The sequence below is a fragment of the Pezoporus flaviventris genome, unplaced genomic scaffold, assembly GCF_033815535.1.
Source record: "Pezoporus flaviventris isolate CSIRO_AGI_PZ_B2104156 unplaced genomic scaffold, CSIRO_AGI_Pfla_v1 ptg000059l, whole genome shotgun sequence".
Lineage (NCBI taxonomy): Eukaryota > Metazoa > Chordata > Aves > Psittaciformes > Psittacidae > Pezoporus > Pezoporus flaviventris.
Genome location: NW_026892607.1, coordinates 862,203 through 886,174, shown reverse-complemented (window position 1 = coordinate 886,174; position 23,972 = coordinate 862,203). Strand labels below are relative to the sequence as shown.

General features: G+C 41.7%; 1 protein-coding gene across 1 annotated transcript; it reads right to left on the bottom strand.

Annotated features, from left to right (window-relative positions):
- Positions 1-571: 571 nt before the first annotated feature.
- ALG6 (ALG6 alpha-1,3-glucosyltransferase) lies at positions 572-23,917 on the bottom strand. The gene is made up of 15 exons (XM_061469664.1): positions 23,875-23,917; positions 20,911-21,022; positions 17,329-17,413; positions 13,878-13,967; positions 12,874-12,962; positions 10,556-10,638; positions 9,871-9,935; positions 7,471-7,656; positions 6,874-7,009; positions 4,531-4,616; positions 3,638-3,722; positions 2,466-2,536; positions 1,859-1,927; positions 1,514-1,712; positions 572-1,047 (listed from the first exon to the last, which is right to left on the bottom strand). The coding sequence occupies exons 2-15, from the start codon at positions 20,990-20,992 to the stop codon at positions 850-852; spliced, it is 1,524 nt and encodes a 507-aa protein (XP_061325648.1). The 5' UTR covers positions 20,993-21,022; positions 23,875-23,917; the 3' UTR covers positions 572-849.
- Positions 23,918-23,972: the final 55 nt, after the last annotated feature.

Below are 23,972 nucleotides of genomic sequence, written 5' to 3'. Positions count from 1 at the left end.
TAAAACCAAATCACAGCTGATGACTACAGTGAAGAAAGATGCATCCTCCAACCTGCTGCACACACACAAGCCTTCCCCTTCCCAAACATCACAGCCTCTACCCCTGCACCCAGCATTAGCTTGTGTGTGTATCTGTGGCTTAGACAATTCTTCAGCATTCCAAAAGTGCTGGTACTGAGGAAAGGAACACGTAACACAAGAGAACCAAAAGCCTGTGGGTGAACCAAAGCTGCTAGTGAATTGCTGTGCTTACGGGCTACAGCACTTGGGTCTGTGCTGGGGCTGAGCTTTAGATCCCATCTGCTGGAGACCACATGTCCTCCCCTCCAGCACCAGATGAAGAACCAAGAGAAGAGCATACCCCCCACTTGGGGAGCAAAGAGTGATGTGGGACAGAAACTGATACAAGAAGAGTTTATGTCATAAAACAATTCAGTAAGACAACTTCAGAGCTACCAGTGAGGAGTTTCTACTCAATACTTAACCCACTTGCTCACACTTTTTATGCTGGGAAACCTGTAAACTCAATGGCATCAAGCTGCTTTGCCAATACAGGTGGGGGACTTCAGCCTTAACTCAAAATTTGGTCCTTTATTAGGGAGTTTAAGTTTACAAATGGTAACAAAAAGTATTACACTTCTGCAGACGACACCAAGTCACATTTCCAAATGCTCTTCACAATATTCCTTCCTTTAAAAGTCCTTGATTACTTTGTGTTTCAATACACATTATGTGTTTCCTGATTTTCATTAGGATACAGGAATTGTATTACAGCATGAGCAGGTTTACCTGCAATGCCAGACACTGCTCATGGAGAATACAGTTTAGTCCTTGATCTTCACAGGTTCATTAACTGATTTTCTTCTGACTTCTACTGTTCTTTGAGTCCCACAGAATAACAATGTTAAAATACACCAAAAATAGTATAAAATGTAAGCAAGAAATAATAGACACAGCTAAAGGGAATAAATCCGGTAACCTCTGTGGGGGATGCACCATGGCACTCATCACAGACAGGACAGCCATCAGGGTTATGGACATAAGGAACTGTAAGAGAAGGAATGATGCATTAGCTAATGATGATTCAAAACCTCAAACAAATAAGCTGTTACTTTACTACTTGGCTGCTCTGTATTCTTCACTCTATACTTGCAGAAAAACATTCCAGCACATCTTTACACAGGTGCAGTGTGGCTTTCCCTGTTTGGGGCTGTATCACAGAATCCCAAACTGGTTTGTGTTGGAAGGGACCTTAAAGCTCATCCAGTTCCAACCCCCTGCCACAGGCAGGGACACCTTCCACTAGAGCAGCTTGCTCCAAGCCCCTGTGTCCAACCTGGCCTTGAACACTGCCAGGGATGGGGCAGCCACAGCTTCTCTGGGCACCCTGTGCCAGCACCTCAGCACCCTCACAGGGAATAATGTGCAGTTACAGACATAAAACTGGTTCATTCAACTCCTTCAGTACCAGGAAGAGCTGCAGGGAAGAGCTGTGGGAATTAAAATGGCTCACCAGCATCCTGACAATCTTGGGAAAGGACTTAAACCAAGAAACGTATCCCTTCAGGGAAAGGGAGAACTGCTTCAGCTGCAGGTCCTCGGCTGAAGTCTTCTCAAATATGGAAAAGGAAGTGGTGCAGACTGACAGGAACGCCAGCATGCTCACAGCGTAGGCCAGCAGCAGGCCATCTTTCAGCAGCAGAGGCAGCATGCTGTTAAAACAGAATTACCCACAGAAGTGAGGGCACAATCCAAGTTATACTTTAAAGATCATAAAAAGAAAGGGGAAAAGGAGATGTTTATACTGGAACTGGGGAAAGAACATCTATTTAAACACTATTATCAGCGTCCAACTCACCTGAAGGTTGACACGAGTAAAAACCACGTGGCCATAAAAGGGATTTCATTTATGATTAAGCAGACTGGTCTAGAATGAAGAGAGGAGAAACAGATAAGCAAACTCTGAGTGACAGCACTTCCCCCTCTACCCAGATGCTGTGCTCCCAGTCCTCCAGGAGGTCAGGCAGAGCTCTATTCCACACTGGCACAGGCTTGGAAAACCCAGGAACAGGCAGCATGTGAAGAGCATCCTCTGCCAGAGCCTCTCAAAATCCTCCTTCATCAAACATTACTTTCAGATACACACAGGACATCCAAGCTCAACCTGCAGCCATGCTGGGCAGCTGAGTGACACCTCTGCTTAGCATGGACCCTCACCTCAACCAGCCCCAGGCAGGCAGCTATGGCCTGTACCTCTCCGTGCTCCAGGACACATGGCCCAGAGATGGGTGAAGCAGGAGAGAGCAGCATGGCTCTATTTGCATGCTTTCACTTATGAGTTATTCAGAAAAGCAAATGTGTGGAGTTTTTACAATCAGATGTATTTGTAAGTGAGGAAGCAGCATGCAATAACAAGGTGAGGAAAAGAAGATCAAAATATATCCCCAGAAAAATCATTTACTTACACTGACACTAGAAGAATAGATTTTTCATGTACTTGAAAGGAGAACAGGAAAAATGACAATGCACAACTAACCTTAGGAAAGCAAATCAGAGACACATTAGTCTATGTGACTGCAATGCAAAGGGAGGCTTTAGTTTCTCTGCTGGCACAGACTTTACAGGAATCTCTGAGCTAAATGATGTAGTTTTCTAATTAACTGCTACATTTACTCCAGTGCCATTTCCAAGTGCATAGAGGTGCTTCTGTCACCACCTCTACACACTGAGAAACACATTGCTTGAAAGTTTACTCAGTGTAGTCACAAAGCACTTAACATGAAGAGCCCTCACTCTTGCTCTGCTTTACTGCCAAGAGCATCCCCAAACTGTGGGACGCTGTTGTGTGGCAAACACAACATTCACATACACAAACACTGGCAAAGCTCAGTCCTGATGAGAGCTACCCACCTCTCTGACTGAATTTTGGTCATTATCATGACCAGCCAACACCCCAAAGTTAAACACAGTCCTTTTTCCTCCCACCAAACGAAACACAAGACACTACAACGTAAACCAGTTCTTAGAAAGGATAAATGTTAATTTTAAGGCAATGCTGTGATGAACTTTCAAAACTTTACTTGCATAAAATTAGAAGTATAAATTATCTTTTAACTCTTGAAACCTTAGGACCAGCTCCATAGGATTTTGATTTCGAGGAAACACTGATTTTCACATGTAAGTCAGGTTCATATGCTTAAATTCAATGATATGACTAAGGAAAGGCAAACATTTGGAAAACAGTATCATTTTCAAACCACCAAGAGCTCACATGTCCATCTGGGGACATTTGTTACTGATTTTTGCAGCTGAAGATTAAGAAAAACCAGTACTTTGGAAGCTAAACAATAACAGGAGACATTCCAACCCTGCATAAGGCTTTAATGTGTATGGAACCTTCTAGAGACTCTTCAGAGGAAGATAATAAGAATGCACACTAAATAATTGTGGCTCAAGGAGAAAATCTGGATTTAAAAGACAGGTCAGAGCCCCGGACACATGATAACAAAGCACTTGAAGTGATCTCTTCAGCAGCAGCACAATGACATTGACTGGTACCACAGTTCACATCACAGCGGGTGGAACTACTCAGTGGTTGATCTAAACCAAGGAGCACTTAAAAACATGCAGCACTTACCAAAGCAAACTTAAATCCTCGCAGAGAAGGCTGGGCTGTGAGCTTTACACAAGCAGGCAGCAGGCTCAGGAATGTTACAGCAAAACTAAGGAGTTGTGTAAGAAAACCAGTTTCAATACACGAGGAGCTACATCCACGCTCTCATATGATCACTTGTGAAGGTTATCTAAGTTTGGAATTTGGTTTTTGTTTTCAGAAGTACAAAATGACCCAAGGAGGCTCCATCACAAGAGCACTGAGTGCTCTTCACTGACAGACATGCTTTTGAACAAGGAATAAAGCATTTATTAATGGCAGTCCTAGGGTAATGGTTGGACTCTATGAACTTAAAGGTCTTTTCCAACCCAGATGGTTCTATGATATCTATTGATATTTCTGATTCTGCAGACCTAGACTTGAATCCTCCCATTTAGTCAGAAAACCGGACCTGTGAACTCTAACTTCCAAGAGCACTACAGGAGGTAGTTCTTTAAGAGGAAAGCATGGAAGTTTTATCTCAGTTTTAACCAGCCAAGTAGCTCAAATCACTACATAACCAAGCAGGATTTTTTTCAGTCATCAATATTCCTAACAGCACTTGGGGAACAGAATCATAGAATGGGTTGGGTTGGAAAGGACCTTAAGATCACCCAGTTCCAACCCTCTGCCAAGGGCAGGGACACCTCACACTAAACCGTGTCACCCAAGGCTCTGTCCAACCTGGCCTTGAACACTGCCAGGGGTGGAGCATTATCACTTGGAGCAAGCATCGCTTGGGAGGAAGGTACAGTAGAGGAAAGAAAACATTTATTCAAGATTTTAAACACCATTTCTCATTCTTTGACCAAAATCAGTCATTTTGCAGAAATCAAGACCAACAGTGACTTATGTAAAACACTTCAGTTATGTCTTACCTGAGTTTTAGTTGAGTTTGAGGTGACATTACATCCTTTATCTTTATAAGGACACTTAGACTGCACCAAATATTGGCTACTTTATCCTGGAAGGGGGAAAAGAGGTAATTAGTGATAACAACACTCATTTGAAGTAATATTTGTGACAAGAATGGAATTGGGAAGTGGGGGATTATTAGGTTTTACCACAATAGTGCAAAGAGACACTTGCAGATATGCTTAGATGTACTTTATATTATTCTGATCTTCCAAAATGAGAACTTTCAAAAGACTCAAGGAAACAGAATCATAGAATGGTTTGGGTTGGAAAGGACCTTAAGATCATCCAGTTCCAACCCCCCTGCCATGGGCAGGGACACCTCACACCAGACCATGTCGCCTAAGACTCTGTCCAACCTGGCCTTGAACACTGTCAGGGATGAGCATACTTCAAAGTCACTGAGAAATAGTTCTTCAGCACAAGAGGCTGCCCCTGAACGCAGGAGATCACACACCTTGTGAGAATAAGGCTCTGAACCTACCTGTCCCTGAGTAAACACTGCTGTACGCAAATCTCTGCTCGAACGTGAAGACATTCTGTACCCTGCCACGTTTCGTGACGTACCTGCGTGTGTTTAGCCGTGCTTACCGCCTGCTAGCAATGACAGAGTTAACCCCTAATAAATCAAGAGCTCTAAGGACATTAGCAGTTGTGCTAGGATCACTTTCAAAATTAAATCTGTAACCACAGCTCTCATGCTCCTGAAACTCATCCCGAAACAGCTGCTGGAGGCACAGCTGTGTAGACATAACACCGCGAAAGCTGCTCGCACCAACAACTGAGCCATCTTCCTCACATGCTCAGCAGCAATACAGAGTATGTGCCTCGAACCTGCTCAGGATTACAAGCCAACAGAGGGTTTGGCAGCACCAGCACACACACACACACGGGACGCCTACTTAGTAGCCAATACTGTTTTACAACCAGCAGCATTTGTTACTGCTGCTGTAAATGGGAACCGATTCAAAGAACCTGTTCCAGGCACCCCAGTGTAAATTTACTGCGCGTTGCTTACGTGGACAATTCCTTGGTTTATCTCGATCAGCATCCAGCAACTCACCCCTGATCAGCTCGGGAAATATCTGGGCTAATATTAGACTAAAATCCGTCAGCTCTTTCTGACTCCTTGGTTATTGTCATTTACACATTTTAGTTTTAAACTTGGTACTGAATGAAAAGCATGACGATCAAAATTATCCATTTCTAAATTCCAAGTAATTCCTAAGAAATAGGGTTATTGGGGGGGGTGCTCTACTTTGGGATTTTTGGACATGGTCTTTTTTTGGAGGGGTTGTTGGGCATTTTGTTTGGTTGTTGGGTCATTTTGCGGGGGGTCGGGGTTTGGGTTATTTGCTTTTAACTAACCTAGCAGAGAATACACTGAGAACACTTCAATAGCACTGCCTAAATAAATAGGTGCCTTTGGCCTTTCAGCAAGAGAAAAGGGCCATTTGTGATATTTATACCTAAAGAAGATAAAAACAATATTTAAGATGAACTAACCTATGTAAATATTTGCTTAAGTCCCTAAGACATCAAACCCTGCAAACTCCAAGCTTCATTTTAGTGCTAGAACTAGAAGCTGAGAAGCTGCTTTCTAAAGTGTAATATTAAGATTCATGCCCTAACTAAGGAAAACAGCAGCAACAACTCGGTGGTGCTGAGGAAAGGAATCCCCTTTCCTTTATCAGCAGGACTCCCTGGTGCTGTGTTAGCATTAGGTGAATGAGGAATTGCTTTCCTGGATTAAGGCTTTACTTTAAGGTACTCAGCACCCTGCAGCACGCAAATCTCCATAGCCTGGGGAAAGGAAAAGCAGAACTGGCCGAAAACAGTGGATTTTCAGTGCCAGTTTCTGCAAAGTGGGACAAAAAGGAAGTTGTAAAATGCACTCAAACCACTATTTTTAATTATTTGATTTTAATAACGAATCCTGTCCCAAAGAAGCCGAGCAGGACTACAGACAGAGGCTGAAGCTGTTGACTTTCAAGGTTACATCTTCTGACACTGTCAATTACTATGGAATCTATTTCAATGGAAAAATGTATGGATTGAAGTATGGGTTTGATGATGGGATAAGTGTTGTCTACTCGTATAATATCCTGGAAGATGCCAGCTGAGCTGGGGTTAAATACTGGATTAAATAACTGGCAAGAAATGACTGCTGAAGAAGGCAGCTCAAATTACGAGTTCTGTGGTGTGTCTCCCACATGAAATCCCTAAAGGTCACGCTGAAGGTTTCTCAAGGGATCTAAGAATACAGAACATTTACAGTGGGGTGGGGGAGAAGAAAACATGCATGCCTCAAACAAGCCTCGGTCAATGGGAAAGAGTCTTCTGAGTACTTGCATGATTTGTTCCATGTCGGTACAGAACGGGAGCCAGCAGACAGCGAAGGAAACCACCACTGTCCCTGCTATCTTAGTTAGCAATACTAATCTGCAAGCAAGAGAAACACATCAGAAAAGATCAATCCACCTACTGGTAACACAAGTCAGCTTACAGCATAAATCTTTTACAACACGGGGTACAGAACTGAAGGCAACAAATCTAAATCAGGAGCCACCAGCACCACAGGAAGAGCTCATTGTCCCCAGGTTAATGAGAACAACCTCATGAAAACCATAGAATTACTGCTGTCAATCTTATCTGCTTGCCTGCTGCAGCCCAGATTTAAGTTAGTTTCCAGCATGAAGAGTGCTAAACACACCTGAATAGATTTTGCTGTTTGTTCAATGGAAATACTTCATGTAGACCTCAACAAGATATATTTATCTTGCAGGAGAGGGATACATTACAAGAAGGATCTTCCACTAGAAATTAATGCAGAAGTGCCCACATGCAAATAAGAATAACATTCCCAATGCCAGGAAGTGGATACAATGGTTTAGGTCACTTACCCCTTTCCTTTCAGTCCCTTCTTGAAGCACTTGCCAAGCAAATAGCAGAAAAAGGGCAGAGAATGGTAGAGTTCCATTTGCTTGTAATTTAAGGCCAAGCAAAAGGCCACTGAGCCCAACAGGTCCCAGTCATAAGACAAATAAAGTACACCCCACAGGGCAAGGCCCAGGCTCACTGAGTTGTATATGGTTTTTTATGTCAAGGACAAGATACACATCCTCATACTGGAAGGCAGCAATGAATGTCCAGAGGGATGAGTGTAAAAATGGCACATAAGAGTTCTTTCAAGTTAGTTTTAAAAGCACACTGCCCATTTTAACTGTGCTGGTCACACACAGAAGTAACTGTACTTCCATTTAAGATTTACAAAGCCTGATTCAAAGTTTGCACAGGCAATTTTGAGGCTAAATAGCCTGTATATTCATTATACAAGTAACATATATTAAGTCAACCAGGATTTTGGGGACTATATTGTCAAATACATCAGGGTCAACATGTTTTTCTTGGTATTTACATGATTAAAGATAAACACTTCAAGAGTGTTTCCTCCCAGCTCTCAAAAGGTACATACAGAACATTCAAATACATCAGTATTTAAACTATATTTTACTTAGATCAAGGACTCCTGAGGATTTTGTGATATATTCTACTCACACCACACTCTCATCCACAAGCAGTCCCCTTAGGTGCTAATACTGTACAAAGTTGCTAAAACCTGTGCCAGCGCCTCAGCACCCTCACAGGGAAGAGCTTCTGCCTAAGAGCTCATCTCAGTCTCCCCTCTGGCAGCTTAAAGCCATTCCCCTTGGCCTGGCCCTACAGACCCTGGTCCAAAGGTTTCTTGTAGGCCTCCTTTAGGGCTGTGTTTTACTGCCATGTATATTTGAGATCTCAATTTCACATCACCATCAAAAGGCTCTGTCCTTGCAGAGATGTGCAGCAGCAGTTCAGGTTAAGTAAATCTATTGACTTCTTGAGAGCTGGTCACAGCTAGGGAAGTTATCCATGCAACAGGGCTGCAACAGAGCACAGGAGACCCTGCACTGCGTCTGTCCGCTTCAACACAGCATCTGCTACACCTGCATCACCCAGACATGAGGTTTGTGGAACCTTTTCTTAAGGATTTGATGCTCAGATTCCACAACATCCACAATCTATTCCAGCATTCCACTGTAGTTATGGTTCAAAGATTTTTCCAAGTATTTAAAAAGCCACCCAAGTATTCCCTACGGTGACTTAGGGACGTTACTTCTTGCCCTATCCAATGTGGAACACACAGAGCAGATAACTGCCTTCCTCTTTATGCATACTAGAAAGTATAACCCTGTGCCACCTCCTGACCACCACCTTCTCTCTAAGAGATGCATCCGTTCCCATCCCTATCCTTGTAAGTGATGTCTCCAGACAATCTGTATCTTTAGAGTCAGGCCACAAATACAATTTCAGACGCCCTGAACTGTAAGTCAAATACCCAGTAGCATTAGGAACTCTTTTCCTTTGAAATCTACATTCTAAGATATGCTATCTTCTAAGTTCACCAGGCCCTCTCTTAGGAAACCACGTTAGTATTTGATTGTCAAGACTTGATTTAGTAGACACAGAGATTCAACATCTCCTTGGAATAGTTAAATATTAACTATTAGTATATTATAATACAGTATATATAATATAGTTAAATATTAACAAGAATTAACATTCATTACAACTCCAGGATTGTGTCCCACTGGCTCAATGGCACTACCTAGCGCAGCCTGGAGGAATCAGCTAATAGCATTTGTTTTATGATGTGCAAAACCAGTGTAAAACCAGCAATCTTGTTCAAATCTTATTCAGTCTTAGTCCATCTGAAGGTATCTGCCACCGACACTGACCAGGCAGCCTGACAGCCTAACTCATGTTAGGTGCCCAGCTGGTAAATGGTTAGGCATTATGTGAAGTGAATCCAGTCTCACGTAATGGCAAAGGTAAGACAGGATGGCACATTTTACATAAGTGAACATTTTACATACTCCATCTGACTCGCCCCTCTGCCACCTCAGGTAGATCTAAGGTGGTTCTCTCTCCAAACACAAAGCACAGGAGCACAAGCCATCATTCTTTCCACTCTATAGTGTTGTCGATGTCATGCTAGTGATGTTTTCTGCAATAAGGTGACTGACAAACATGAGCTCAAGGCACAGGAAGAATGCTGTTTATGTCTGATTTGTCCCAATCTCAACTATTTATCCCCAATATATTCCAGACTTACAGTTTTCTCTGTCATCTCTGCTTTGGGGTAGGCAGAAGCCCCCCAGATGCCTTTGTACACAGAAGTAACCCCCTGCCCAGCTAAAGACAACTACTAAAAGAACAGTGGTACTTCATAAATCAAAAGGAATTTCACTGCAGAAGAAGGATACTGAAAGTGTCCATGGTCAATAAGAATGAGGCCTGGATAAAGCAGTATGCAGAGAGCACTGGAAACCTGGGAAGAAGGATCAAAAAAAGAGGAAAATAATTATTTCTAAGTTAGAAATAGAGGAACTTATACTACTACTCCAGTACAAAACTTTGCCCCTCCATGGTGCATCCTATATGTAGGAATCTGATTTTCTACAATATTCTTACAGCGATATTCTGAGTAATCAAGAAAGATCAAGATTTTCCATAAGTGAGAAAACATGGAATAGAGACCAGGCTCCCCTTTGCCAGCCAGCTGAGATCACCCACATCCATCTTAAGCCTTGGAACCACTCCAAAAACCATAAGACTTATTCCACAATGCATGGGTTCTGCCATAAGGACTGTGCAAGGCAAAGCAGTTCCTGGATTCCCCTATCTTGGGTTTACTACCCAAGTTCATAAAGAGACATAATTCAGGAGTTCAGAGCATCTTGTTATTGAAAGCATTATATTAATTGCTGTCAGATAATTAATGGCTTTATCTTTTTAATTGAAAAGCCTTTAATACAAGATACAACAGTTCTATGTCAATTAAAACCATCACAGTGTTCTACACATTAACTCTCGTACTGTTACATTTCTCCCCTGTTTTAAGAGGCTGCTCTCCTTGTTTCTTCATTTACACACACACCAGATACTTGCCTTCTTTTTAGTAGATGTTTCTTTCAAGGAAAAACAATATAAAATAACTGCAGGAATATAAACCAGCAAATCAGCAACAATCACTGAAAAACAAAGAGTAACTTTGTATTAGAAGCCTCACACATACCCCACTTAATGCTGCTTGAGTCACACATCTTCATGTGGATTGTGAATCGTCAACTCTTACTTACGGTTTTAACTTCTGAATGCTCCATGCCTTGGTTGTGTTTGGTGGTTATCACTCAGATGATAACTAGACAGTGTTGGGGTGAGACTAGTTGTCTGCCTTTTGAATGTGGGGTTTACCTCTGTACCCTCACTGAAAACTTCACTTAGTCATTCAATTCAGCTGGATTTCACAAGTCCCAGGGCTACAGCTTCAGCTGAATAAGCTTTTCTATTATCTTACATTGTGCTACAGTATGTTTCATTGCTTTAAACATAGCTCCAGTTGGCAGCTACACCAAAGCTCATTTTTTTCAATAGTTTTGGGAAAACCAAGGAAAAAATATAGGGAAATAAACATTAAAATATCAGAAAGTTCTTCACTGGAATAAACTGGGGAGTTTCACTTCAAAGGACAGAAAGAAATGGGTGCACAGAATTTGATCTTGTTAATGTCTCGAATGCTATCATTTCTGATGTCCAGAAGCTGCTGCTTCCATGCGTTCAGCTGTTTTGGCTTCTGGCACAGCCTCAGTCAGTAAGAGAGCGCACTCTAGTTCCTCACATGCCGAAATGAGAGAAGGCATTCTTCGTTCTCCAAAGAAATCAACTACAACCAGATCCAGTCAAGTTGTTTGATGAAACAAATAGTCTGGAGACACAATTATGAAGCTCTAGGTTATAACTATCCCTGGTCTGTGTGATGTGAATAAACAGTCTAAAACTAGTTATTTGGCTTTCATCATCTGTCTGCAGCAAGTATTTGTACGAGGGTGGACAACAGAACCAGCAGGCTCACCTGACTGGAACTGTGTCAACTCCTGCTCATGCTTAAACCACCAGGTGAATTGAGTGTTGTCTTAAGAGTCCAAGAAAGAGTCAGATTATTCCTATACACCAGTTTCAGTTATCCCAAGAGGGAAAGTATAATTTGCCTCTTTGTAGTCATAGGATTTGGAAGAGAATGTTTAAAGACATCAGTTATTCAGTGCTGAAGCCACAATTAAACAAATAAACCCAAGGCATTAGCAAAACAAATCCACTGACACTTCAGACAAAGGTGCGATGCCAAGAGCTGACACAGACCACCCTGAATTATTTGAATGCATTCTTCTAATGGCTATTGTTAAAAAGCGTTTATCAGCTCTGCTCGAGCCATCAGTGGTTTGTCAAATGAGTTGATTTCAAAACTAATAAAGCCCATTTCAAGGGTAATTAAGTTCTAGTGATTTTTATTTCTTTCCAATTCAATCAATTCCTAGGACCAGACAGAGGTTTGTGAAGTACTGAAAAGCTACTGAGGAACAAGAGATTCTGCTGTTGCAATCCAAAAACATTTTGTGCAATTCCAGTGCTACACAAAGCAAGAGAAACCCTTCAAATGAAAGAAAATAGTAACAGGATAACACAGCATCTACCACTGCTTACAGAACAAGAGCTCACAGGCCCCATTGTTTGCAGACCCACTGACACAGCTACTGAATTAAGTTATTCACATGTATTTTTTCAGCACTTATTTTAACCTTTCCTTTGTAGCTCAGAACAATCAGAAAAGTAACTGCAGGAAAATGAAGTTTAGGGTAAAAGCGGTAAAATACAATTTTACCTTTTTGTTAACAGTTTATCTCTAGAAAGTGGTGACTCTGAAAGTGGCAAATACATCTTCCTTTAAGATAAAGGACACAGCTCATAATGAACCTCTCCAAGACCTCAAGAGGTTGTTAATGCCAGTCTACATATGAAATAATTCCACAATTAAGACCAAGCCAAGCTGTAAATGAAAAGCACGTTTATGAGAATGGAAGGGAAAGCAACAAAATGTTTTCCAATTCAAAAATGCTATAGATTATGCTATAATCTATATTGTATAGCTATAAGCTATATTACAGCTATATGCTATAACAAAGTGGCTTTGTCTTAACAGTTTTTACTGAATCAGTTAAGAACTTGTTTCTGTATTCCATCAGCTTCACAAGTATGGTAGAAGAGAAAAGAACACAGGAGTTTGGTTCATAAATGGAGCTGCATGGCTACCCAAGTCCAAGAACTGGGAATAAACTGGTAAAGCCAGAGAAGCTGCATGACATTAAACCCTCTAAATTAGTAAGCAAGACAATCTGTACCTTCATCCTGAGGAAATATAATTTTCCTACCTGTTGTACGCATAAATAACTTATGTGGCTGACTCTCGTACCCCCGAGATGTGTGCAGGGCAATCCAATCGGGATTTATTAACTTTGCACTGTAAAATAAAGTATAGACACATCAAAACGTAGACAGTTCTCATTTCCCTTTACACTCCTCTCAGCAATAAAGACGACACGCACAGAAGCATATTCCAAGAATTAAGATGAACGGAGAAGGAAGATTTCAAAGAGCAATAGTGATCAATGAGAGATTTCCCTCCCGGCTACATCAGTTTATGCTATAGACTTTAGCTGTTATTTGACAATTAAAAAGGAATCATCTTTGCAAACAGGACAACTGGAATACAATATTTATTAGGACAATGTAACCACCTTCAGTGTGGTTCCACTGACTTTTAGAAAAACAATTGTAAATACCTTTCATGCTTAAGTATTAAATATAAACCATTTACAGTTCACATAGATGCCCCACATAACTCAGCCGGTGCACTTTAACCTACATTCTTATTCCATAAGTCTCATTCCAACAGCAGTAAAGCCCTTGTGGAAAAAGTATTCCAATAACAGAATTCTATTTACATGATATCCAGTCATCAAATGTCACTTGGGCTCTCAACACACGAGAGCTTTCCCATGAGATATGCACAATTCCTACGGCACTTTTCACTGATCCAACAGTAGCTTCTATGGAAACATAAATGTCTAAGTCACGTCTAACTCTGCTAAAGTTTACAGACCTTGCAGAAGGAATGTAACCCTTCAGACCCCCTCGAGGTAATTACAAGGCAGAAAACCAGCAGTATTAGTTTTAAGCAATAGGGATACACATAAAAGCTATTCCCTAGCTTTAAGGAAGCAAACAATACTCTCCGTTTCATCAGCTGTCCAGATTGGAAGTTTTTAGCTACTGGTTTCTCTCCTCAGGAGAGACAAGACACAAAAAGGGGAGGGGAAGGGGGAGAGAGAGATGAATTTGGTATTTCATAAAGTACTTTAAATCATGAACTTACATGTAAGCACACACAAGACTGTGGTAGGCAGTAAGAGGCGGATAATCCAGGCCCCAGTACAGCAGGTTGTTATCAGTTGTATTGAAGTACCTAGAATAATAATTAAAACCTTAATGAGGCTCTACATTTCCAGCTTTGTTTCAGCTCAAGGCTAAATATTATCCCAAGTATTTGTATTAACACGTTCAAAATCCAACACAGGAGTCAGTAACTTCTACATCTGCTTTTTTGCTGCACACTAAATACCTCAACAAAACACAAGCAAAAGTGACCCAGAGTGCTTGTGTTTGCGAAGTATGTTTAAAAACACTGCTAAAGCTACTTACCTGGAGAGAGAAAACCCTTGATGTGAACAGAGCCTGATAAAAATCCAAAGACTAAAACAAAGCCTGCACAAGAACCACTATAGAAATCTACTGCAGCTCCAGGCTGCTGCCTGTGCTGGGGTTTGTACATCCTTACCTCCATCTCCAAACCAAACCTACCTTTGTCACCCATGTCAGTAATTCCAGGAGACAGCCAAAATAGAAATAAAACCAAGGGAAATTGCAAAAGAAATTTCATTCACTAGTTGTTACTCTTCTTCCTTGTATTTAAACCTATTCCTCTCTTTCCTGGACTTGGACAGCACATGCAGTATGTGACAGTGACTTTGGAATAGTTCACCTTTCTCTGCTCCTCTGTCAGACTGTAATGTAGCACATTGTAAATTGCTTCTGCTCAACAGAAAATCTGGAAGTGCTGAAAAACCACCTGTTGAAGTTATACTGCTGGAAAGCAACAGAACAGAAGTGGAAAAGGGTGGCATAAGGATATTACACAAACAAAAAGCAGCATATATCTGGAAGAGAACTATGTCACAGCAGGGGCACCTAGGCAACAGTGTCAGCATGAATGTAGGAGTAGAGGCTAAAAAGTTCCTTAGAAGGCAGCACCAAGTTATGAGAGTAACCTCAATAACCATACAAGGGCACAAACCTCCACCAGATACATCAGCCACAACCACTTTACCTCGTTCTGCCTCAAAACTCAGGGGGAACATGTAAAAGAAAGGAAAAGGATTTGCCCATTTGGAATTACGTTGTGTCACGTGTATGGAAGACTGGCAGCAGTCAGAATTAAGTCACCTCTTCCAAATGAGAAACAGAAGGTCTTATCCAAGGAAAACAGAAGTCATAAATATAAGGCATTAGACCCTTTATATCTCACAGTGGAACAGACTGACTAGCCTAACTGCCATGGGGCAAGCCTGTGGCTCTTCCAGTTTCTCTTGTCAAATGCAGCCAATTTTTGACATCTATTATAGTAAATGATATTTCTTGAATTCTTCATGAGCTGCCTGAAGAATCTGATGAGCTGATGATAAATCACATTTCTTTGAGCTGCATCTCTGCTTCTTACCCTACAATTCCAGACTGTTCATGCCAAAGCACTTCAGATTCTTCATGCACATTGTAAGAGTCCACACCTTTGTCATCAACTTTCTGGGTTTGTCTTAGGTCTGGGGGTTTTGTTTGGTTTTCTTTAATCTTACTGTCCATAAACTCATAGTTTCAACAGAAAAAACAACCCCTCTACCCAGTAATACTCAGCAAAAAAAGCTGTCACAGTTTTAACTAGCAGTGTAATAAGGAAGGATGATCTTAGAGTAGCCTTTAATAAATAATATCAAGAATATAAAGAGTAATATAGAAAAGAAATACTTAAGTTCTGGCCTCTGGCTCAGAGATGTCACACAAGGAAACTAATACTGTAGTTTACTGCACCAATTTGTCTTATACATCTTTGTTTTGGACCAAAGAAAATAAGCATGGAACACACAGCTATATAACCTATAGGTGCCTGTTTAACAGTCAGTGTGACAGCTCTCCTCCCAAGAGCTTCTCTCTGTACGTACAGAGCCAAGTTTACAGAGGAACACTTGCTGCATAGACAGCTCTTCTCATACTAAACAAGCAACAGCATGAGAAGTGGTTAGAATCTCAACTTCAAATTTGAATACTATTTTTACACCCTGAAGTATAATGTCTTTTGTGCTTATTTCTACACTACAGGAAGAGAAAGACAGCTTAGCTTAGTTTTCTAGAGTGTAATCCCTTCCATGGCAGCCAAAATGTTCTTTTCCACCACCCAAAACTGAATATGACTTTGCTGTGTTAGAAATTCAATTCTCAAAGCAGACCTAATCAAAAAACTTCTGTTATAAATAAAAGCACAAATACAACAAGGCTGAGATGCCCAGCTGGCAGCCCAGAGGCGAAACCCAGCCTGCAATATAGTTTCATCTGCCCTCAGGGAATGCCTAGAAGTAATGCCTGCTATAACTCTTAATTTTAAGTACATATAGTTCCACGTAGCAGAGTGGATCAAAGCTGCCAACTCCATCATTATGTCAGCTCTTCATTATCCCAACTCTGGCACAATGAGGGTTTAGATATCCCAGAAAAACACAGAAGAGAAATGATAATATAGATACAACAGGATGATCCAAAGTCACAATATAAAGTCATCTGCAGTGTTTCAGAGTGTCGTACTTTCAGAGCTGACCCCGCATATATTTACAGCAATACAATTAATTGAATTAATATTCTATTATGTCATATTATTCTTTTTCCCAACAGACAGCTAAGGACAAAATTACAGCAAACAGAATGCAACCATTCCTATTGGAAAATGAACTGAAGTTCCAAAGTGTTCCAATTTACATTGTAGCATATACAGGGACAAAATCACGTTTACCATTCCATGCAAGCTCTAAGAAATAATAGGAACAATATAAAAAGAAATAAAATATTTGGAATCATTTTCCTACTGGTTTAAGTGATCTGTACAAATGAAGCTCACTCTCGTTACAGCTAGAGTCCAGGCACCCACATTTTAAAACCTATATTAAGAACATGGGTATGAACAACAAATGTGCAGGTGTAAAAACCAACCAGTGCTCCAGCACAAGAAGTCAAATCTCTGCATTTACTGGCATGCCTCTACCTTCCAGCTTAGGGGAGATGAGCAGAGCTTGGTTTGGTTTCGTCAGTGCTGATAATCATGCAGGTTTTAGTGCGTTACAGATCTGTAACTCAGGAAGCTGAACTGATTTTTTTTCTAACCCAGGAGAACAAGTTTCTATAAGATCTCATATAAACCTGATAAAAAATTGCTTCTGGATCTTTCCATTCAATCCAAAACAAAGCTGGAGCTTCACAACAGAGAAGTCAGAACAGTTTGTTATAGAAACTCATAGCTAGCAAGTCAAACTTCCAAATTTTAGCTTTTTTGAGAAGAAAACAGTGCCTCAGCTCAAGAACAGGGTAATACTGCATTAATACAAAACAGATTTTAGCATAGTTCAGGGAACAGTAGAGATGTTGCAGAGATCTCAAAGGTATATTAAAGGAAGATACAACCCAAAGGTTCATTACATTTACCCCTTTGTAACCCACACACTACGTACCACTGCCTGATGGGCAAATTGTAAGTAACTTCTTGCCAGTGCCTCTGAGCTTCATAGTCTCCATACATAGGTGGTTTTCCTGCACCTAAAAAGAAACGACAGTGCTTAGGGATTTATTAAGTTTATGCAGATTGCTTTTCCTCTAGATATGCATTTGCATATTAATATGTCACTAATTTTACTCTCCATTCCCTTATGATATTTGGGAATGAAATAGAGACCTCATCGGCTACGCAGTCTAACAGGGAAGGGAAAAAAGAAAGTTACACATTCTTTTGGCCTTCTGGATATTTCTGCAACAAGCATTTATCAAGATATTCCACTGTGAAGAATTGCTTCCTCATCTGACAAAAAAATCATTTCCAAGTGTAGATGAAAAATGGGGCACTTTCTCTGAAATAAGAAAATGCACGTAACAGACACCCTGTACTGATTCTGTGTGAGCTACTACGTGTCCTTAGTATATAACAATTGACAGTGTTCTCGCCTGTGTTTCAGCCACGTTGTGGTGCTTTGCTTTTAAAAGTAACAACCAGCCTTATTCTTTATATTTCCTTAGAACCAGGGACCTGCTGCAAGTCCCCCAGATCCCTTCCCTCTGCTGTCTGCCTAGCAAGAACACTGCATCTGTCCCTTAATAAGGAGTTCAGATGAGCCATTTACCGAATGAGGCCATTCAGCACACAGAATAGGTTTGGAAGGATTTTTTCTTATGATCTACAAAGCTTTCTAAATAATAACTGCTCCATTTCGGTTTACAGGAATTCGCCCTCACACATTTTTCAACTGAGTGATTGCTATGTAGCAGTTCTGCGGAGTGAATTACATTAAAGGACACTTTTCACGGATGCATACATAAGTCTCTCAGGAAACCAAGATATTCCTTCTTTTTCCACAGGACAAAAAGCTTTATCAATGCAAATACTTCAGACATCTACTCATAAACAATCGCCTCAACATAAGCCTAACTCCAATAATGGCAGTATGTTAAGCATCTTTATCACAGAATTTATTTACTTCTATTAACCTGTGCTTATTGAGAACAGGAACTGGACTGATAACACTTCCAGTAAAATATTGACACGAGCCAGAGAGAGATTTAAAAGTTTCTCTAAAATATAGGAAAGCCATCTATATTTTTTTCACATGATCCATGTCTGTGGGAGTCACACAAGCTCCGATATGTACTACTTATTCCTGGGTAGTGGAGAGAACATTATCTCTGCTATTTTAATCCAGGGGAGTAAAGAGATTCTCTCCACGGTATGGCACATTCAACTGAAAGTCTCCCAAATAAGTGAGGTCACTGGAGAATAGGAGGTTTAGCAGTGACTGTTCTGTAACTATAAATCTAGAACAAAGAAACTGTCATACGGTTACTGAAATACAAGAAAAGGTATTATCCAAATTACAGTGTTTGTGTGTGTTCATATGCACATCGGTACATATCTAAACCCACACATTTTATTTCAGCTCTCAAAAGAAAAACCACCACAGGAAGAGAAATTAATTCCTTCAGAATGACCAGGAGAGATCTTAATCCTAAAGTTCGATTACTGAAAGCCAAATACAGAGCTGGATCATGCATCTGTCTTAGTCTGAGAACGCACATTTAGCTTCCACCTACAGCAAGCATCAAGTAATGCAGCTAAACAGAATTCAGAATTCATTAAAATTGAGTGTTTTATTTGAAAAGGGTCACAAATACTTTTCATTTAGAGTGGTCTTATTGAGTTCTATTGTTACCTGGAAGCAGACGTTTTTAAGGGTCTGAAGCTGCCTTTCAACAGGGGTGTTTAGCTTTAATTTAGCAGGAGTTTAGCAATGCATTAAAAAAATATGCATTAATGTATGAAGCCAAGGTTTTCCTCAATACTTCTCCAAGATCAGCCAATCTAAGGTGATCATAAATGGTGACCTTTCAAAACTAGGTATTAGTTATGGGCTTCCAGAAGGCAGATCCAAAAACACGGTGGATGGCTAGCGACAACAGAACAGAACCGATAACGGCAATCCAGGACTCTACAGTAAATAAGGGCAGAATTAACCCCCTTGCTTCTGGCCATCCACACCACTTCAGAGCATGCTGAATCAGCACTTCTACTAGAGCCCGCTTCAGAGAACGATGACTGCTTCCAATCCTTTGCTCAACTTCACTGCAGTGAGCAGCAGTGAAAGCAACACGAGATCACAGCCGTTTAAGCACTACCCTGACCACTTTTTGCCTTGCTCCTGTTATTAAATGTATATTACACCTGAAGGAAGTCAAAGAGGAAAAAAAACACCCAGTGTAGATAGGCATGACCGCTCTAACATTCAGGTTTGCCTTTTTTTTATAGCCAGCCAATGCTCAAAGTTAAGCACATGCTTTAATAATTAGCTGGACTGGATCAGACTCAGCTTTTCCTATTCCAAAATAAGTTATACAATCATTGCATAGGAAACAAGATTAGAAAATATGGTATTTTAGCTCAGGCTTCACTTTAAGACTCTCAAAATCTGGACAGGTTTGAAATTAAACTGACTTTAAAAAAATCTACTTAGCAAAGTAGTTGTAAATACTTGCAATGCAACAGAAATTTAGCATTGTGTGGCAAAAGAGAGGGTGTTTAGTTTGCTGTCTATGGATGGGTAGAAAAGCCTGTTACCTACAGAGCAGATTTCTTACAATGGCACCTTCAGAAATCAAACAACTGTGCAAGGTGTGCATGCAACTTCACAAGCAAATTCCTTCAAGTAAGTGAAACCCAGAAGCTACCAGTTTAAAAATCACTCGAATGCTACAGAACAACTCCAACTACTCAGGGAACGAAGCTCCCAATTGCCTTAACGGAGAACTAGAGTTGAATTTGACCGAGCTTGTGATTCTTTTAGTTGATGGGGATTAAAAGTAACGGTTTGGGTTTGAGGGGGTTTTAATTTGCAGAGAGCAAGCTTTGTGCAAGCTCATGCCAAGTGTAGGAATGGCACTGAGAGGTCTGGAAAAAACAACTTGCAAGTTCATTCAAGCATGCTGAGATGGGGAGGAGAAAACCTCATCTATTAAAAGATTATAGCTCTAGTTTATGCTGTAAACAACCTTAAGGAAGTATAGCTACAAGGCAGAGTGTAATCGCTCACTCCACATCACACTGTCTTCATTACCACCAGTACAGTTTTAGCTAAATATAAATTAAGGCTGTATCTGTTATAGAACTTAAAGGACAAGATTAAACAAAAGTACAATTGGATTGCAATAACATTCTGCACCTCCTGAAACAAAAGGCATGGGGTGAACTGGCAGCTGTTCTTCAGCTCCTAAAACATTACTGACCACCACACACACAGAAAAACACATTGTGGTGTTTTTTCCTCAGCATTTTATTCCAAGCAGCTGTGATGTTAATCACTGCACACTTCAGAAACACAGGAGCAAGGCATTACACGAACCCCAGGGAAACAGAGAGGCACTAAAATACGACAATACTTGAAATAACACGTTGCTTCCTATTTATGATTTTACATGCAAGTTTATTTTAATTTATCACAAGCTCCATAATTCACCTTCATGTGGTTGCTTTACAGACCATGAACATGTATTACCTGAGTAAGAACTGAGCGACACAGTCCAGCGTACAGTAAGTGCCAGTAAAACAGTGATTGTCATTAAGCTCCACTTCTCCATAGCTGCTCTTTGTAACAAGCCAAAAGGTACCTGAAAAAAATAAACCCACCATAAACATTGCTACAGCACTGTCTGTGGGTTTGTTCCTCAGGCATTTAATAGCACAACAGCTAGTCCCAGCTTTCTCTCCACCCAGAAGCATTCCGTTACTGTCTCGTGTCTGGAAGCGTGCTACAATCAGGAGGGGTTTCAGTACTGGATAATTTCTAACCATGAAGCCCAAAGCTGCCCAGAAGCAATTTCCTCCACTGCCGAGCCAGAAGCTGAAAAGGCATCTGCTAAAATGCATAAAAACAGCAGCAAGAGGGGTAAAAGATTTCAAACCACCTGAGAGAATTCAGTTACCAGATCAACACTGCACTGTATATACACATACAAACTTAAGCATCCTCTCAAAAAGCTCCACAATTTGTTCTGCAAACATATAGCATGTTTTTACCTGTGACAAGAAAAGATTCTACAAGAGACCAGTAGCAGCAGTCAAAATACTCATGCCAACCATGTGCATTAAGTAGGTCACAAACTACTATTTGTCACTGAACAAGAGAAACCTCTTCTGAGAGGTCTGTAAAAATTACTATATTAATAACTCACTAGGAAAAAAATTATTAACAAGCACAGTTTTAACAAGTGTCCCACTATTAAGTATTTGCTTGATTAAGAAAACCGCTGCCAAATTACACAAAGTGCAGCCTTCTCTGTCGATTTACACATACACAAAAGTGATTTAAAAGATAACTATGTGCTAGCAGGTGTTAGGCTGGATGAGGTATTATCTGTCCTCCTGCTGCCACTATAAAAGCACAGAGCCCACTATAAACTCTGTAACAAGTGTTCTAATTCCACAGGAATACAGTCCAGTGCATAATAAATGACCTGCATACAACCAGCCTAGGAATGCAACATCTGGCATTAGTGACCAAATGCAAATCCCTGAACTAGACCTTACTTCAGTCTCCTCAGTATTCAAAAGGGGGTTAAAATTCTACCTCCCCTTCCCAAGCACCAGCAACATCTCCCTAGAAGATACATCAAATCAAACCTACCCAGCTTGAGAGCTCTTCTCCATCTTTCTACTCCATAAGGCAGGAAGACTGATTTCCCACCAAGCCTGCTCACCACAGTAAGGATCCAATAAGATACATTGCCAGAGCTCTCAAATTAAAGGCCACATGCATCAAACTCAGAAATCAAGAAAGTAATGATGTTGCCCTAAGCAACCCCCCCTAAGTATAAAATACACAAACTTTGACCCAGGGAATCGAAAATATTTTAGCCTGAGTTAGAAAAGAAATGAAAAAGAAACTACTCCAGTGTTGACAGGGAGAGGCAACAGTAAATCCAAAGCTGCACTTTGCCAGATCAGCAGCAGCCGCAGCATTCCCTCCAGTCAGCAACAGATACGTTACAGATGAGCGGATGAGCATGGGTACAACTGTCAAGAGACTTTCCTTGCAGAAGAGGCATCATCCAGTTTAAGTGAGTTTAATACACTTGCCACTGCCAAAAATAAGGCAACAAAACCCAACCCACACAGCAGCAGCCCTGAACTGCTGCTTTTTTAACAAACAGCATCAAGACATGATTTTCTGTTCAAACTAAATCCGTATTTGGTGACCCAACACCACTACCAAGGGTAAAATCAATGTTACTTTAACAACACAACTGGATGACAGCAGTAGATCACCATCTATAGGTAGAAAGGTGAATACAGGTATCCACAATGCTTGCAGTGCTACAGCTGTGCTCAGACCACAGGTGAGGCACCTTGACCTAAATAACAGATACTGAGATTGACTCTGTGGATCATTTCACCCTAAAGGAATGTTTGTGCTTCCTAAACTTGGGTCAAATAAGCCCAGAATCCCACCCGACTTCCCAAATCAAGTGTCACAGAGCCTGCCCCTTCTCTTCTATAAAAGTTACATCAGCTCTTCCTTTGTATTTGCAGTTAGAACAGTTATTAATTACAGCTTAATTCCTTTGTAACTCCCTCATCTCTGCTCCTCCCTGTATCTCTGCCATTCCCTGCATTTGGGGTAACATTTTCAGGGGTACCGAGTTTCTTCTCTCTGCTCAAAAGTGGTTCTCCAAATATTCTTTCCTCCTCCTTAATAATTACTCCATACCCCCGAAACAAAAGCAATGCCTTCATTAGATTCTAAAGCACGGATCCCCAGTTTTTGCTATACCATTGGGTAACAAACTTAGTTTTCAGGGCAAGATAAAGCTGGTTTGATCAGTCTCAAACTTTGTACCTCTGGACGAGCAACACCAGAGGGTCCGTCAGCGAGATGCCACCGTCTGTGGAGTGAAATCACAGCCCCGGACACCCCTGTCCTTCCACGCTGCCTGCTGTAAGGATGCAGACACACAACACGGATGCAAACACCCGCTCCCTGCAGAGGGAACCCCACAGAACTCGGTCCCAGATGCCGGTTCAAGAGATGCCATCACCCAGCACCACCGCACCGCGTCCCTCCTCAGACCACAACCACCACGTTAACGGCGTGCTTTGTGGAACCAACCCCGCGCCGTGAGCCCGCTGTCCCACCACTCCCGGTCACAAACCGCGTTTAACTCCCGGATCTCCCACTCAGCCTCCCCGGAGGGACACGAGGGGTGGGTGCTGCGGGGCACCGGGGCCTCCCCTTCCCCGCAGCCCCCTCCCGCACCGCGGGGTACCGCGGCACACGCGCACCGACACCGCGGATACTCCAAGCCCGGGTCCTGCGGGGCTCCACAGCGGCCCGAGGAGCCCTGCGGGACCGGGACCGGGACCGGGACCGGGACCGGGACCGGGACCGGGACCGGGGCCGAGCGGCAGCCGATGCCCCCTCCCTCCCTGCCGCCCCATCCCGCCCGTTCCCGCCGCTCCTTACTGGGCACGTCCCGCGCGCACGCGCTTCCGCCTCGCAACCGGCTTCCGGCGGGAGCGCGCGCGCGCCCCCATGAAGGAGGCGTGCGTGCGTGCGTGCGT